A 17,966-nucleotide genomic window follows, 5' to 3' on the forward strand; every position below is an offset into this window, starting at 1 on the left:
CATGTGGCTGAAAGTTGTGCTGCAAATTCATTTGGTGACCCAAATAAAATCTTCTGTGACCCACCTGTGGGTCGCGACCCAGTCTATGGGAATGCCCGGCCCTAGAGGCTTGACAGTCAAAACTTTATTGCATTGTTTACCCATTTGTGAATGGAACCTAGCTGAAGTATTTGCTCTTTTACAACTGTGCTGAGCTTGGCTTTGGGATTTAGAGAACTGAAAAGCAAATGGGCTTTGTGAACCGTTCCTCAGCTCAAATATAAACTGTCAATATTTTAAAAAAAAGTATTGATACAAATCTGGTTTTAGTTCATAGTATTTCAGGAATGCCCATTGTTTTGTAAAAACAATCACATTAACTTGCACTTTTTACAAAGGGAGGGTAAATGGCTATTGAAATGTCTTTTGTGACCTAGCTGTTTGCAGACAAAGAGTTGTGTTTCACCCCAGCCATGATGCATTCATGTTTTCATAAGGCTTTATCACTGTTTATCAGCTGTAGCACTGGTAGGGCTGTTAGCATCAGCCGAGATTATAACTCCATGCGGAAATTCTTTCATGTAATTTTCAAAAACGCTTTATTCTCTGACTTTTCTAACCATGTGTCAATCTTCCCTTTCTTCCGCCATCCAGTCTGTGGTCCCAGCATCGACATTGGCAATGACATCAGCGAGTTCCAGCGTCTGGAGAACTGCACGGTGGTGGAGGGCTACCTACAGATCCTCCTGATCGGAGACAAGAACAACAACCTAAACCAGGAGCTGTTCCGCACACTCAGCTTCCCCAAGCTGACCATGATCACTGACTACTTGCTGCTGTTCCGCGTGTCGGGTCTGGACAGCCTCAATACGCTCTTCCCCAACCTCACCGTCATCCGTGGGCGCAACCTCTTCTACAACTATGCCCTTGTGATCTTCGAGATGACCAGCCTGAAGGACATAGGCCTGTATAACCTGAGGAACATCACTCGGGGGGCCATCCGCATTGAGAAGAACCCTGAGCTCTGCTACCTGGACTCAGTGGACTGGTCACTCATCATGGATGCCGAGTTCAACAACTTCATTGCTGGCAACAAGCAGTCAAAAGAATGCAGTGACGTATGCCCAGGCATCATGGAAAACAGCCCTCAGTGCAGGAAGACCATGTTCAATGACAACTACAGCTACCGCTGCTGGAGCTCCAACCACTGCCAAAAAGGTAGGCTGTCAGTCTTCACCTTTGCCGATAGTGCGTCAGAGTTTCTCTGGAAGCGGATCATACATACCGTTTATCCTGCAGCTTGTGTGAGGGGGATCAAATTTGCATGCATTGGATTTTTGAATCCGATAAACACTTTTGTGTCAACAGCTGTGACATGGAGATAAATGTTCAGATGTTGGGTCCCACTATGACGTTCCCTTGCGGTTTGCCAACCATATTCAAAGAAGTCATATGGCACCTTTCTGCAGCCAGAGCTTAATCATGATTTGGCTGGGGGTTGGGCTGCTGCAAACCTATGTTGTGAAAACATGGAGAAGGCCTGCGTGAGTGTGTGTGTGTGTGTGTGTGTGTTTGTGTGTGTGTGTGCGCGCCCCTGGCTTCTGACACAGTTAAAAACATTTGCTCTCAATGTTTAAAGAGAAGGCAAACTTTTCCTCAGTTTGTGTCTTTAATGTGCCTTGTTTAAGGAACTCTGTGGAATAACTCCCCTGCATCGTTTTTTTAATGGTCGTCTTTAAGATATTGACTTTTTTTCCAACTAAATTATCAGTATTTAGATGGACGACGTAGGCATCTGCCAAATTTGCACGTATATCTATAATTCCCAGATTTTCTCTCCTTTCAGTGAATGATGCAGTGATTAAACTTCAGGTAGTCATTTTCTGTGGGCTCCCCGGAAGTTGCTCAAGTGCCCCATGTATCTCAGCTTTGGGCTACAGTTTTGAATTGAAGGGCTTTTTGCGTCCCCTCTGCCCCAGTGGGCTGGAGGCTGAAGGTTGTCTGGTGTTTTAAAAGCAGCCTACAGTGTTTCTGGCCTTGTTCGCCGTTGTGTTTTGACTGACAGATCTGTGCATCTGGCTGACTCGTTTCCTTGGGGACTGATGGCCTTGCTGCTGACATGGCACGTTAGTGTTTTCAGTCTTGTGACTTGAGTCTGCCACTGCAGGGGCCTGGTTTGCACGCACACACACACACTAACGCAGTCACAGACATATCTCCTTTAGCGTTGTAGTAGGGGAGAGGTGGTTGTGGTGCGTAGGTGTAAAACAAAAGATTAATGAGGCGGATGAAGTATTCGAAATACGCAGTGGAAATTGAGGAGCTAACAAATGAAGCTGCTCCAGCCAGGTTGTAGTAACCATTTCAGCCAGTAGGGGAAAACCCCGTTGGCAAGCCACAGCATCCCCTGTCATACATATCCTTTGCACCTGGGCTACATCGCCCTCCCAAATGTCAGCTCCTCCTCCCCTCACATCTTTCTCTCCTCTCAGCCTCTGTTCTGTCTGGCCAAAGCATCCACCCTCCCAACAGAGCCAGGAGGTCTTTACCTTTATCAGGGGCACTTTACCTATGTCCCCGACCATAGGCTTAGGGGTCTTTTTTTGGGGGGGGATGTTTCTCCCCCTTTTTTCTCCCAAATTGTATCTGACCAATTACCCCACTCTTCCGAACCGTCCCGGTCGCTGCTCCACCCCCTCTGCTGATCCGGGGAGGGCTGCAGACTACCACATGCCTCCTTCGATACATGTGGAGTCGCCAGCCGCTTCTTTTCACCTGACAGTGAGGAGTTTCACCAGGGGGATGTAGCGCGTGGGATGGTCATGCTATTCCCCCCAGTTCCCCCGAACAGGCGCCCCGACCGACCAGAGGAGGCGCTAGTGCAGCGACCAGGACACATACCCACATCCGGCTTCCCACCCACAGACACGGCCAATTGTGTCTGAAGGGACGCCCGACCAAGGCGGAGGTAACACGGGGATTCGAACCGGCGATCCCCGTGTTGGTTGGCAACGGAATAGACCGCCACGCCACCCGGACGTCGCCTACAGTGGTGTCTTACAGGGCAACTGAGTACGACTCTTGAACCTCACCTTCTGAGTAAAAACTTCTAACTTGCTCTTTCGTTTACACTTCCAAATATGCGGTTTAGACTTGTTGAAACAAGTGTGACGGTTGTGTTGGCCCCGTTTGATGCCGTTGTAAAGCTGAGGCAAGCGGTGGTCTTGTGTCCGAGATCTCCACACTGAGGCCAGTGGGTAAAATGACATCGGAACCGATGTGCACGATAGCAGAAACGATGAAAATACGACCCAAGTTTTAAAAACAAAAACCCAGAATTATCATTTAAACAATTGCAACCACAAATTGTGTGTGTGTGAGAGAGAGAGAGAGAGAGAGAGAGAGAGAGAGAGAGAGAGAGAGAGAGAGAGAGAGAGAGCACCTTTGTTGCAAGTGACGTTTTATTTTTTTTGACCATTTGATTTCTTTTGCTGGGGCCGTCTGGTGACAGAGCTCGGCTTTGGTATCTTTCGTCATTCCCTCCCTCCCTCGTGGAACTGTCTGACCCACTCTGCAACCGCTGATACCAGCCCACTTCCCCTCCTGCCCCATTCCAACCTCTCCTCTACTGGAAACTAGGTTGCCATGACAACACTTTCATTACCTTCAGAAGCAATCCGTCTTCATTTGAATGATGACACACAGTTGATGAGCGGAGGGGCTTGCTGTAAACAGGACTGTCTGGATTACTGTTGTTGAGAGCAACCCGTGGTTAGCAGGTTGAGGGTCAAGCTACAGTGCCAAAATAACAATCCATTGCTTCGCTAAACCAGACCTTGCAGACAGCTAGACCTGAGGATGGCACAAACGTCTCCTCATGCCCCACAAGACAAGACTGACCTTTATCTGTTATTTTCCTACCCTGTTTGGGCGAGACAGAACTGCTGGGGTCTAGTGACAAGGACGTGTAATACAGGGGGCTGTGATTGTCAAGCCAACAGAATTCCAGGCATCTGTCCAGATGCACTGTGGAATGATGCCAGGGACAGAAAGGGGGGAGCGGTGCGTCCGGCTAGCTTAGCGGTCTTTTCCGTTGCCTACCAACACGGGGAATCGCTGGTTTGAATCCCCGTATTACCTCCGACTTTGTCGGGCATCCCCTACAGGCAAAATTGGCCGTGTCTGCGGGTGGGAAGCCGGATGTGGGTATGTGTCCTGGTCGCTGCACTAGCGCCTCCTCTGGTTGGTCAGGGGGGAGGGGGAACTGGGGGGAATAGCGTGATCCTCCCACACGCTACGTCCCCCTGGCAAAACTCCTCACTGTCAGGTGAAAAGAAGCAGCTGGCGACTCCACATCAGAGGAGGAGGCATGTGGTAGTCTGCAGCCCTCCCCGGATCAACAGAGGGGGTGGAGCAGTGACCGGGACGGCTCGGAAGAGTGGGGTAATTGGCCAAGTACAACTGGGGGAGAGAAAGGGGGAAAAATCCACAAAAAAAAGAAAAGGGGGAGTGGAAACCATGTACAATAAGGCCTGAGCTTGATGAAGACCTTCGCTTGGTATTCCTACTATGGACCCTAGTTTGGTAGACTTGCATAGGAGAATTATGACGTGTGAGGTAATCACGACGCCACCTGTGAAATCTCATGAATTTAAAATTATAAAACCAGATTTCACAACAGTCAAAACTCTTGAAAATATTGCAATTAATTGCCACATTTGCCCAGCTAGATGTGTAAAAAAAACACGACAGACGCTAACTGTATGGAAGCGTGAGCGCTATAAACCCACGTCAGAGGGTCCCCAAATGTTCTGTTGCCCCCTTTCTTGAATAAACGCCGTTTTTTTTTTTATTGGTGACTTGAAATGTCACTCACGTTGCAGCCAAGCTCTTGTGCTCACATGAGGCCTGATATTTCCTCGTCACTATTTCCATCTTATTACAGAAATAGCCTCTGAATATTTTATTGAACCAACTTCTAGTGAGCTGAGCACAAACAACCCATTTATATATCCAGCAAATCATTCAGTATTAAATATAGTATATTTATACATCCTAACTGCAATACTGGCTTTTTTTATATTAAATATACACAAGCCAAGTGTTCCTGGATGACGATGGGAAACCAGTGATACCCAGCTTGATAAGGCACACCAACGTGTTGTGTTTTCTGTTTCTAAGTTGTACTGCTTTGTAATTTACCAGAACCGGTAAACTGTATTTATTCAAATCAGCCACAGATGTAAAACAATAACCGCATCACTTATACAAATGACCAGCCTTTATAGTACCTTTATAGTATTTATTGGATGTGCGCATACTCGGTTCCTCTTCTGATATTAAAATTCAGCCGCATGGATTTTAAGAAAACATTTTGCAGGAGATTAGCTTATCTATTTTACCAGTCCATACTGTTGGCCAATCTTTTAGTTTATTTGCATACATACTGATACATAGTGCGTCCACGCTAGAAGACAGGAATGGGTCGTAAGTACATTGCAATATAGTTTGCTATCTTTTGAAGTGGTTTATGAGTAGCCATGCTGTTTTGAAATTAACATGGTATTTCCACTCTATTTCAACTGACTGCTGTCATTTTGAGTTTATCTCATGGTGCCACTTGGGTCCCTCCTGGTTAAAGTGGTATGCAAATGTTTTATTGGGACATTGTTTTACATAGGAACGTTGTTATCGGGACATTGTTTTACAAAGTGCGGCACGGTGGCACAATGGTTAGCACGGTCGCCTCGCAGCAAGAATGTCCTGGGTTCGAACCCAACCTTGGGGGTGGTCCTGGGTCGTCCTCTGTGTGGCGTTTGCATGTTCTCCCCGTGTCTGCATGGGTTTCCTCTGGGTGCTCTGGTTTCCTCCCACAGTCCAAAGACATGTAGGTCCGGTGAATCGGACATACTAAAGAAAAAAAAAAGGTCCCTAGGTGTGAATATGTCACAGACTAATATCTCCTCTCCTCTAGTTAATCTCCCCTCTGCAGCAAAGAGACAGATGAGTACCGAGGGTGGATGAATATTACCTGTCATTTAGGGGTTATATTCCTTCTTAATAGTTGTTTCCTTTATTTAGGGAGGGATAACAGACAATTTAAATGTATATCCTGCTAATTAAATTGTTTTTATTTCTATCTTATGTTAAAACTGACTACATATATAGTTGGTATTTTTAATGATAGTAAAATTAGAATAGGAGTTCTAAAGAATGATAATGTCAACGTGTAGTAATATGAGTATGATATTGCTGTGAGGCGTCTAAGTTCTCTCAAGCCCCAAATACTGTATTGAGATAATGGTTTTTGCATTTGAGATATTTTGGAATTCAGCAGGAACCAGATTTGATTCAGAGACTAAAAGGATCACCCAGTGCCGGTGTCAGAAGATGTCCACGCGAATTCACATTTGCGGCGGCCCCACCCAGTACCATCCATGCAGTGTCTTTGTCCACGTATGCGTCTAAGTTTTGTCTTTGTTTGATGGCTGGGAGAGCTGGCGCTGAATCGGCTGGGAGGACTTGGTAATGCCAGGGGCGGTCTGACAGGACACGGAAGTGGGGCGGGCTAAGCTAACTGCTAACCCATGCAGACCGGCGGTTCCGACAGTCATCCTGGCTGGCAATGTTCCCTTGGACAGTGATTTTTTTTGTGTAGTTTGGATATATGTGTTAGTTTGGATATGTGTTCTTGTAGTTTTTGGATATGGTTTTGTCTTTGTGTTGTACTGCTGTGGGCTGGGGGAAACGGCATTTCCTTTCATTTCATGTACACCAGTGCATGAAGTGAAACGACAAAGTGTTCCTGATTCCTGACAAAATGGTAAAATCAATGTATTCAGAAAAGCGGTGCCCGCTTTTTCCCAGCTGATTTCTTGGGATCTGGTGAGAAGGATAACACCTTTAGGCTTGGCTAATGTGCAAGTGTTCAATTAAACCTACCGGAAAAACAAGTCTGCCTCCTTGATGGGAGGACTCCGAGTTTAAGTAGACTTAATGAAGGTAACTTGAAGACTGACCCTTCGAGGCTGTTTAAGCCAATCCACACAGCACAAAGAGAGTTTGTTAGCCAGGATAAACAGGCCTTCATTTGGGAGTGCATTCCTAAAAGAGAATCGATCTCAGAAACAATGTGAGCAAGTTCAGAATCCCAGAGCCCTATTGTCCTCGCTTCAGTGTGACAAAAGACTATGCTGTGTTGCTATTTATTGGGCTGTTTATATGGGCAATGTCCGGGCATCATTAAAGAGAGGAAGTCGGATAACTCTTAATTACTGAATTGACAGCCCAAAGTTTTCCATCCCCTCAGGCCATTCTCTGGCAGCCCCTGGACCACCTAGAGACCACTCTATGTTAAGCTGCGCCTCAGTCCTTTGTTTTCATATGCTGTATAAAAGGAATGGGTGGTGACTGTCTCCTTGCTGCTAGAAACTGCCCCACTTTAGGGCCTTGTTCAGACTGCTGGCCCAAATCCGTTGTTTTTTGTTTTTTTTGGCATATCCAGATTGTATTCAGATTGATTTTAGAAAATCTGGACGGCAAAAAAACAGCCACATGAAATGTGATTTCTGCAGATTGGATCTAAACCACATTTGGAGGTGCTTTGGAATCCGATTCCAATCGGATTTCTACAGATGTGTCTCAGTCCGGAAGCTCTGGCCACCTAAATCGGATTTCAAACTGTCTTTTGCATCACTGACGATGTGGATGGCACCACATCTCTCGGTGCACAGCGAAGCCTGCTATGACTGCAGCATGGCATGGACCATCACAATATATACCAGCCTCCTCCGTCGTTGAGTTTGTCTGGTGCAGCGGAGGAGTTCTGCACCGCGGCTTGACAGCGGGATTGTTTGGAGGGTGAGATGATGGATCGCCGTTTTTCATGCTTCTGTTGGTAAACCATTACCAGCATACGTAGTTACTCACGCCTACGCCGTTACCACAGCAACTCATGCAGATAGGTTAGTGAAGTCTGGACACACAAGTCCGATCTGATCACTTGCAAATAACAGTGTGGACAGTCTGTCTAACAAATCCGATTTTCCTGCAGTCTGAATAAGGCCTTTGTGATGTCGTTACCCTGTTGACAAGAGCAGGAGAAGTGAGGGGTTATCTGTTGGTTAGAGAAGCTGTCTCTCAACCACAATTACCCAGCTCTAAGGTCCTGTGTCAGCAGAAACCCAGCCAGTTGGGGCATCTGGGTGGCGTGGTGGTCTATTCCATTGCCTAGCAACATGGGGTTCGCCGGGTTGAATCCCGGTGTTACCTTTGGCTTGGTCGGGCGTCCCTACAGACACAATTGGTCATGTCTGCAGGTGGGAAGCCGGATGTGGGTATGTGTTCGGGGGGGGGGACTTGGGGGAATAGCGTGATCCTCCCCCACGCTACGTCCCCCTGGTGAAACTCCTCACTGTCAGGTGAAAAGAAGCGGCTGGTGATTCCACGTGTATCGGACGAGGCATGTGGTAGTCTGCAGCCCTCCCGGGATCGGCAGAGGGGGTGGAGCAGCGACCGGGACGGCTCGGAAGACTGGGGTAATTGGCAGGATACAATAAGGGAGAAAAAAGGGGGGACATTTTTGAAGAAAAAAAAAGAAGAAATCCAGCCAGTTGAAACGTCTTTCGCCACTTAAACGCTAAAATCCTGGTATTTTTCAAGCATTTAAATCTGGGAATTATCGCTACAACTCCCTCATACCGAAAAGTTGCTCTCTTTAGCCCCATTAACAACACCGTGGAGCTCCAAGGGTGGTGAAGTTGATCTGTCGGTCTGTTCACCAGTTTGTTCGATGGGGTTTAAGGAGTTGTGCCTATGACCGCCGACTAGAGAGCCTGTGTGTGGCTTCACATTCACTCCCATGCGGACTGCCTGCATGTGAGCAGTGCCCTCTCTATACAAAATGCCCAAGTGAAACTCAAGAAGAGGGTGGGAAACTGCATTGTAGTTGGCAATACGTGCATGAAAAATGTTATTTATCACATCTTTTAGTTACAGTTTTGTTAGAGGTTAAGTGTTTATTGAGATAGCCATTTCCAGTGCACTGCCTCCTTCATCGAGGCAATGAGTGTGAGACGTGTCGTGGCTGATGGTCTAGTCAATGCAAATTTTGAAAAAAAGTCCCAAAAACAGTGTTTTTATAGTAAATCTTATTGTCCGAGTGCTTGGATATTGCTGATAAAGGTAGCAAAGTGTGTCATGAATTATATGCATATTGAGACAGGACATGACTCGAGATGCAGACTCTTGTTTGTATATTGCCTGTGTTTGCTCAACGTGCAGTTGCTTTTAGCCATCGTTACCACATCAGCTGCAGGGGAATATGAAGGAATGCCCTAGAAAGATTGCTGTGCTGTATCCAGGTCCAGTTTCCCAGGATGAGATATGGAAGATCTCACACTATTTTTACTTGTATTGTTTTGGCTGTCCTTTCTCTCCTGATAACAACCCTGTGATCCAGCACATTTCTTCTCAGCTAGGATGTAGTTGTGATAGCCAGATGTTTCTTTATTGTAGTGTTTGATTTCCAGAGAGCCCTGTGTGATCGGTCATGTCCTCTTTTCTCCATTTATTTCATTGATTCGTGGGAATCGGCGGCTGACGTAAGGGAAACACAGCATTGTTTTTGAATCAATAAAGAGCTAATGGTATTAGTGTGAGCTCATTCATAAAAGCATCAGAAGGCACAGTGTGTTAGCTAACCAAGTCTGTTGTCTTTTTAACATCTCTGCACACTGGGAGGCTTGAGCAGGAGAGGCTGGAGGTATTGCAGCTTATTCTAAAGGAGGAGCATCACCAGGGCAATTATTCAAGCAGCCACTAGACAATTTTACTGCCTTGTTTTGTACACGCCAGTTAGCCTACATTTTAGTCATTTAGCAGATGTCCTTTTCCAGGGTTACTTGAAGTTTCTTTCCAAAGTAAGCAAAATTAGATTAACTAGATCACCCACATTACAAGCAACAGTGAGGGGATCAAACCTGAGAGCCACAGTACACCGATGCAAGGTTACAAGAACGTGCGAGTGTTCCTGTGTTCCGCTTGCGGTGTGGGAAGATGGCGGCGCGAATTCACGTTTGCAGCGGCCTCACCCAGTGCCGGTGTGGGAAAATGGCGGCGCGAACTTACATTTATGGCGGCCTCACCCAGTACCGTTGATGCAGTGTCTTTGTCCACGTCTGTGTCTAAGTTTGTTTTGTCTTTATTTGATGGCTGGGAGAGCTTGGTCTGCGGCGTCCTGTGGGCCCAGGGACCACGGCCCTGATCAGAGCTGCATCTGAAGCGGTAACACCAAGGGCGGTCTGACAGGATGGAAGCGGGGCAGGCTAAGCTAACTGCTAGCCCATGCAGACCAGCAGTTCCGATAACACCAAGGGTGGTCTGGTGGCGGCCTTGCCTAGTGTTGACTTTGTTTTAGTGTCATTGTGTGGAGTGCGGGGGATGTGTGACGACGGTGTCTGGCTGGGAGAGCTGGCATTGGATCAGCTGGGGCAGCCTGGTCTGCTGCGTCTGGTGGGCCCAGGGACCATGGCCCTGCCGGAGCTGCTCTCAAGGAGGAAACGCCGAGGGCGGTCTGACAAGATGCGGAAGTGGGCCAGGCTAAGCTAACTGCTAGCCCATGCAGACCGGCAGTTCCGACAGTCATCCCGGCTGGCGTTCGTTCTCTGGACAGTGGTAGTTTTGGACTGTGTTGCACTAAGTGGACTGTGTAGTTAGCCGTGTGTGTGTGTGTGTTTGTGTGTGTTGTTGTTGTTGTTGTTGGTGGGTTTTTTTGCTTTGTTCTCTGTTTTTGATGGTGTCGGTTTGGGGAAATTTGGGATGTGTGTTTTTGTCTTTTGTGTCACACTGCTGTGGGCTGGAATTTTGTTTCTTTTGTGTACGCAAGTACATGAAAGAAATGAGAGTAAATTGTTCCTGATTCCTGATCTTAATATTCTCGATGTCCTTGGATTGTGTGTGTCTGAGAGCGCCATTTTAGAAGATTGAGGCGTTATCACTCTGGTCCGCTTCAGTTCACTAGGGCACCACTTACCCCAGAATGACCTGCTGCTCGTAGCTAGCAGGTTTCAACTACTGGTAGTTTGAATTCCAGGCAGTGAAAGATAGGATTTGTGACTTATTTTACCAGAGTCATGGAACAAAATCACAAGTGTAAGATATGATCTCAGAAAACAGCCGATGAGCCGGATTTTAAACGAGACTGTGGAAGATCAGTTGTTATGATCCGCACTTGCACAGAACTCTCTGTTCCTGCTATGGACAGTGTCGCACTTCACACATGCCCCGCTTAAATATCACTAAACAGTCGAGCCGTGACTCTCAGACCTGACAGACTGAGACTGTACAGACTGGGAAGCAGCCCGTTGTTTCTCCGGTATTCCTGTTGCATGTCAGCTGGCTTTCAGCTGGGACACGCCGATACGGCAGCTGGGTCTCATTACCCTCGCAAACAATAGATGATCCACCTCATTGTTGAAGTAATAGGTCTCCATCTTTATCAAAACAGATGAGTCAAAATAAAAACTGTTTTGACCGCTGCAGGGCGCAACAGTTTTTTCGCCTACAGGCCTCGATGACCAGTTTATTCAAGACTTCTCGAGAGTGCATTTAGGGAACATCATTTTGCCAGTGAGCCCCTTAAGTAATGAATGTCCCTTTGGAATCTGGTTGATGTGCATCGTACCCACGTTTTAACATCACATGCATTGGAAACTTAAACTACACTAAAAATTACTTTCTAGGTGTAAAAAAATAAAAAGGAAGGACCTCGAGTGCCAACACTGATGGTTTTATTTTCAGTTGATGTGTCTCACATTTGAGAAATCCATTCTGCTCTTACTCATCTCCCAGCCAGTTACTGTTGGTATTGATTTATTCATCTTATGATCCTCGAAGCAGCTTGTGAGATACACAACCCACTCAGACCACACTAAAAACAACAGCTCTGCCTCAGTGCGGGTTTTGTTTTGCTTTTTTTGTTTTTTGTGAACCCCCCCCCCCTTTTTCTCCCCAATTGTACCCGGCCAATCACCCCACTCTTCCGAGCCGTCCTGGTCGCTGCTCCACCCGCTCTGCCGATCCGGGGAGGGCTGCAGGCTACCACATGCCTCCTCCGATACATGCAGAGTCGCCAGCCACTTCTTTTCACCTGACAGTGAGGAGTTTCACCAGGGGGACGTGGTGTGTGGGAGGATCATGCTATTCCCCCCAGTTCCCCCTCCCCCCCGAACAGGTGCCTTGACCGATCAGAGGAGGCGCTAGTGCAGCGACCAGGACGCATACCCCCATCTGGCTTCCCACCCGCAGACACAGCCAATTGTGCCTGCAGGGGCGCCCGACCAAGCCGGAGGTAACATGGAGATTTGATCTGGCGATCCCCGTGTTGGTAGTCAACAGAATAAATCGCCACGCCCCCCGGATGCCCCCTCAGTGCAGGTTTTGACTGACATCTCTACAGATTAAGAAGAGCAGACAAATTAGGTTAAATTGTGTAACAAAGGACTTCACCAAAGCAAGACTCAAAATTTGACTGATCAATTATTAACATAATCATCAGCTGCAGCCCTAGTCCACCTTCTTCCATATACATGCCTGGCTGTTATTGGCTCTGAGTCAAATTAAACTCCCAAACTCACCCACAAAATTCCAACCCACCGCTCCGTTCCTTTCTGATATACATCAAATCATGGAAGTTTGCAGTGCTCGAAATGCCATTTTATGGGACCCTTTAAGCATGGTATGACAGCAGGGGAGGCTGAATGGTGCTGATTGAAACAAAATGGTTCACTGTCCTCCCACCCACTCCCCAGATTTGCATGTTCAGAAACACAGAAGCCAGGCCATACAAGTAGTTTGTAGTTGTTTGACGCGCCAACACCTCAAAAGGCTTGGCTTCAGGTTCTCAGTGAATTATGCAATGGTTGCAGTGAACAGTATTATCTGAGGGTGTTTGACAATGACATCTTGGGAAATGTGCTGTGTATCTTCTACCTTTCTATAGGATTTTTTTCTCTCCTTTTTTTCTCCCCAATTGCACCCGGCCAATTACCTTACTCTTCCGAGCCGTCCCAGTCGCTGCTCCACCCCCTCTGCCGATCCAAGGAGGTTCTGCAGACTACCAAATGCTTCCTCCAATACATGCGGAGTCGCCAGCCGCTTCTTTTCACCTGACAGTGAGGAGATTTGCCAGGGAGACGTAGCGCATGGGAGGATCACGCTATTCCCTGAGTTCTCCTCCCCCCTGAACAGGCACCTTGACCGACCAGAGGAGGCGCTAGTGCAGCAACCAGTACACATACCCACATCCGGCTTCCCACCTGCAGACATGGCCAATTGTGTCTGTAGGGACGCCCGACCAGGCCGGAGGTAACATGGGGATTTGAACTGGCGATCCCCGTGTTGTAGGCAACGGAATAGACCGCTATGCCACCCGGACGCCCCTAGGATTTTTTGCCTTAATTGATTTTATTTGTTGTTTTTTACATTGTTTAACAATGGGGATCAGGATTCAGGTGCAATAATAAATAGCACTTTTATGGCTGATTTATGGCTCTGAGTGGAGGTGACCATGGAGCACTGCTGCAGGCTATGGCAGTGTCTCCATAGCTAAGCAGGGAGGCAACGCCGTAGCCTACTTTTACCTCCTCAAAAATGTGTACTGAGCGTTGAGGTTATACAAGCTAAATGGACACTGCAACAGCTGTGATTGGTTTGCTTAGGCTGCTTACCTGCTATGTGTTTCCAGATCTGGCAGTGTCATCCGTCTCTCGCATTTAGCAAACAAAATGGCAATCCCTTGTATCCTTGCCTCAACATGTTCAGTGGTCTCACAGATCAGCTCCTCTTCGAACAAAACAAGAAACTCCTCTCAATTATGCCAACAAAATTTGCTCTTTTTGCTCATCTAGCAAAGACGTTTCCATCTCAAACCTTCTCTTCACTGGTTTTGTAACCAGTGAATGTGAGAGAATCATTTCATTTCATGCACTTGTGCGCACATGAAATGAAACAAAACATCGTTTCCCCCAGCCCACACTAGTGCAACACAAAGACAAAAAACACGTCCACAAACTACAAGAACACATACATTCAAACTAACACAAAAATCTAAACTAAACAAAAAAATCACGGTCCAGGAGAGCGAACACCAGCCAGGATGACTGTTGGAACTACCGGTCTGCATGGGTTAGCAGTTAGCTTAGCCTGCCCCGCTTCCGTGTGCCGTCAGACCGCACTTGGTGTTTCCTCTTCGGGCACAGCTCCAGTCAGGGCCATGGTCCTTGGACCCACAGGATGCAGCAGACCGAGCTCCCTCAGCTGATCCAACGCTAGCTCTCCCAGCCAGTCACCTTTGACACACTTCCCTGCACTGCACACAACGACACTAAAAACAGAGTCAAGGCTCAGCGAGACCGCTGCTAGACCGCCTTCGATGTAATCGGAGCTGCCAATCTGCATGGGCTAGCAGTTAGCTTAGCCTGCCTCGCTTCTGCATCCTGTCAGACTGTCCTCAGTGTTACCTCTTCGGACACAACTCCGGGCAGGTTTGTGGTCCCTGGGCCCACAGGATGCAGCAGACCAAGCTCTCCCAGCCAAGTTAGCACCAGCTCTCCTAGCCATCACATGAGGTTGAACTTAGATGCAGACATGGCCAAAGACACTACATGGACTGTACTGGGTGAGGCCGCCGCAAACGTGAATTCATGCCACCATCTTCCCAGACTGGTACTGGGTGAGGCTGCTGCAAACGTGAATTTGTGCCGCCATCTTCCAACACCAGATGCAGAAAAAGTGGAAGAATGAAAACATGATTACTTGCTTTCGCGCCAGATTTTTCTGCATGCATGGACAACACTGGCATAGTGCGGACAACTCTGCCATCTAGTTTTTCGTGGTGCTCAACAGCTAATGGCTTGCATCTGCAGAGTAGTATAAATCGAGTGCTTCATCATAGGCGCCTACAACAGGGCCTCATGGTCACCTTGACAAGGAACCATAAATCTCGCCTTCATTAACTCCAACATAGTTGCACTATGTCTTTACTATACGCTTCCTTCAGATGTTGTTGGTTGGATTTAACCCTTGACCACACTTCCACACTGTTTAATTAAGACAAGAATGGAAACGTTAAAATATCATTGGAATGGATTGAAGGCATGGCATCACATGTGAACTTGAAATACTTTGGGAAGCCTAAGCAGTATTGAGATTTTTTTTAATATCATCTCAATGGAAATATGCACCGCATAGGGTTGTCAAAATAGTGTACGCCACTGTTTTCCACTGAAAAATGCCACTGCATATGCGGTAAAATTTCCTCTCCGAGATTTTTTTGTGTGGACCAATTTTTTTGCAATAGGTAAGCTGCTCGGTACCTCTTTCTTTCTTAACCTTAGCTAGTATTGTGTTATTCACATAGATTTTGTTTTTGACAGCTCTACTTTTTTTCCCCAGAGCTTCCATTATCTCTCAGCAGACTGAGAACAGTCTGTGTGGTGTTTGCTTATGTTTCTCCCCAGGTTGGAAGGGCTAGACTATTATATAACAATAACAGTGTGCCAGAACATCTGAGAGGTTGACATCTGTATGTGTTCCATGTGGGGCAGAGTCTTCTCAGGCCATCTGATCACAGACAAGACCTTCACTACTTACCCAAGCAACCGTTTGCTGCAGGTTGAGGGAAGACGAAGTTGTGTGTGTGCACCCGCATGTGTACGTACTAACCTCTCAAGGGCTTATGTGTGCAAATATTTGTAGTAATTGTATTTGACATAGTGTTGGTGCTCCATTGTATTCCCCCCACCTTTTCTCCCCAATTGTACTTGGCCAATTACCCCACTCTTCCGAGCCGTCCCGGTCGCTGCTCCACCCCCTCTGCTGATCCGGGGAGGGCTGCAGACTACCACATGCCTCCTCCCATACATGTGGAGTCACCAGCCACTTCTTTTCACCTGACACTGAGGAATTTCACCTGGGGGGCGTAGCGCATGGGAGGATCGCGCTATTCCCCCCAGTTCCCTCTCCCCCCCGAACAGGCGCCCCGACTGACCAGAGGAGGTGCTAGTGCAGCGACCAGGACACATACCCACATCCGGCTTCCCACCCACAGACACAGCCAATTGTGTCTGTAGGGACGCCCGACCAAGCCGGAGGTAACACGGGGATTTGAACCAGGATCCCCGTGTTGGTAGGCAACAGAATATACTGCTGTGCTACCCGGATGCCATTTATTGAAAATCTTTGCGAATTATATCAATTATATTTCCATTTTCTCTTTAACATCAGTGACACACGTGCTTAGACACGTGTACTTGTTTCTTAGACACATGTACATGCCACGATGGAGGCACTTAATCAACACTCGTATCCAGAGATACAAAGTCTCTTTTTCAAGAATGCATCCGAAAGATGCATGGACGTTGATGGACACAGTTTTACTGTTGTGGGAATCGAACATGTGACCTTGGCCACTAGGTTCCTGTGGGGTAGCTCTATGTTAACACAGTTATGTAATTGGGAGCCTCAGCAGTCCCCTCCCCCACAGGACCAAAAACATGAGTGGAACGGGCAGAGGAAAGAGAATAAGGTGACTGGGGGTTAACCAGCCTCGGGTACGATATGTTATTCTGTCAGGCCAGTGAGCTGAACACATGTGATCACTTCTCTGAGAAGGTTCCAGATTAATTGAGGATGTGTGTTTGTGTGTGTGTGTACTTGAACTACTATCTTTGTGAGGACCAATTTGAGTTTTTAACCATCAAGGTGGGGATATTTTTGCAAAGTGACGACATTTTTGCCAGTCCTCGCTTTTTTAAGGGTATGTTTTAGGGTTAAGTCAAATCAGTTTTATTTGTATAGCCCAATAGCATCAATCTATGCATCCATTATCCAAACCACTTATATCACAAATTACAAATTTACCTCAGGGGGCTTTACAGCAACACAACATCCCGTCCTTAGACCCTCACATCACACAAGGAACAACTCCCTAAAAATCCCCTTTAACAGGGAGGAAAAAATAGGGAGAAACCTCGAGGAGAGCAACAGAGGAGGGATCTCGCTCCCAAGATGGACAGACATGCAATGGATGTTGTGTTTACACAATTAACAGAATACAACATTAAAATATGATAGCAGAAGTATAATGGAGTTATAAGATATATGAAGAATAGGATGATGAGGACGCCAAGCAGTGTCCAGATGCCACCGGAACAGATTAGGACCTGAGCTACGTAATCGCCATCACCATGTAGACCTGGCAGGGGGACAGACTAGACATGCACACAGGGAAGACTCGCGTCACACCATTCACATACATGGGAGAAGAGACAAGAAAAGACATTAGTCACACATTGGAGAGAGAGAAGGACATTGGAACAGGATAACACAATTATATGGATTCATAAGATTTCTAAAGAATGTGTTGAGGAGGATGCCAGGCAGCATCTTGGGGATGACCACCATCACTATGGAGACCTAGGTGGAGGACATGACTACACGCGCACACAGGTGAGACTCGCATCACACCGTTCACATACATGGGAGAAGAGACAAGGGAAGACATGTGAGAGAAAAGAGAACAGTTGCAATAGTCTGTCTCTGTACTCTATAATCTCGTCTGCAAAACAGTGTGTGAAAAATTCACCGAGACAGAAACTGACCAACCATGCAGTTCAGGTCGTGAAGTATTCAATTTAAAGGCAACTAAGTGTAGGTTAAGGCAAAAAACTGAGTTTCAGTTTTGGATTTAAAGGACTCAGTAAACTCTGATTGTCTAATGGCAGCAGGCAGGTTATTCCACAAGAATGGGGCCCGATGGGACAAGGTTCTGCCACCAGCTGACTTCTTTTTAACTTTGGGTACACACAGGAGCCCTGTATTTTGAAAGCAGAGAGCTAGAGATGGAATGTGCAGTTTAAGGAGATCAGACCGGTATGATGGGGCAAGCCCGTTTAGGATTTTATAAGTCAGCAGAAGCACCTTGAAGT

The 17,966-nt window shown here is 47.0% G+C and overlaps 1 protein-coding gene across 1 annotated transcript in view; it reads left to right on the top strand.

The window, feature by feature from the left end:
* Positions 1 to 1,060: 1,060 nt before the first annotated feature.
* LOC130111866 (insulin-like growth factor 1 receptor) overlaps positions 1,061 to 17,966 on the top strand; it is an 88,020-nt gene continuing 71,114 nt past the window's right edge. The window contains exon 1 of the mRNA XM_056279163.1: positions 1,061 to 1,197. Within this exon, the coding sequence (XP_056135138.1) occupies positions 1,113 to 1,197 (85 nt within the window). The 5' untranslated portion in view covers positions 1,061 to 1,112. The remainder of the gene's footprint in view (positions 1,198 to 17,966) is intronic.

This window comes from Lampris incognitus, chromosome 4 (assembly GCF_029633865.1).
Source record: "Lampris incognitus isolate fLamInc1 chromosome 4, fLamInc1.hap2, whole genome shotgun sequence".
Lineage (NCBI taxonomy): Eukaryota > Metazoa > Chordata > Actinopteri > Lampriformes > Lampridae > Lampris > Lampris incognitus.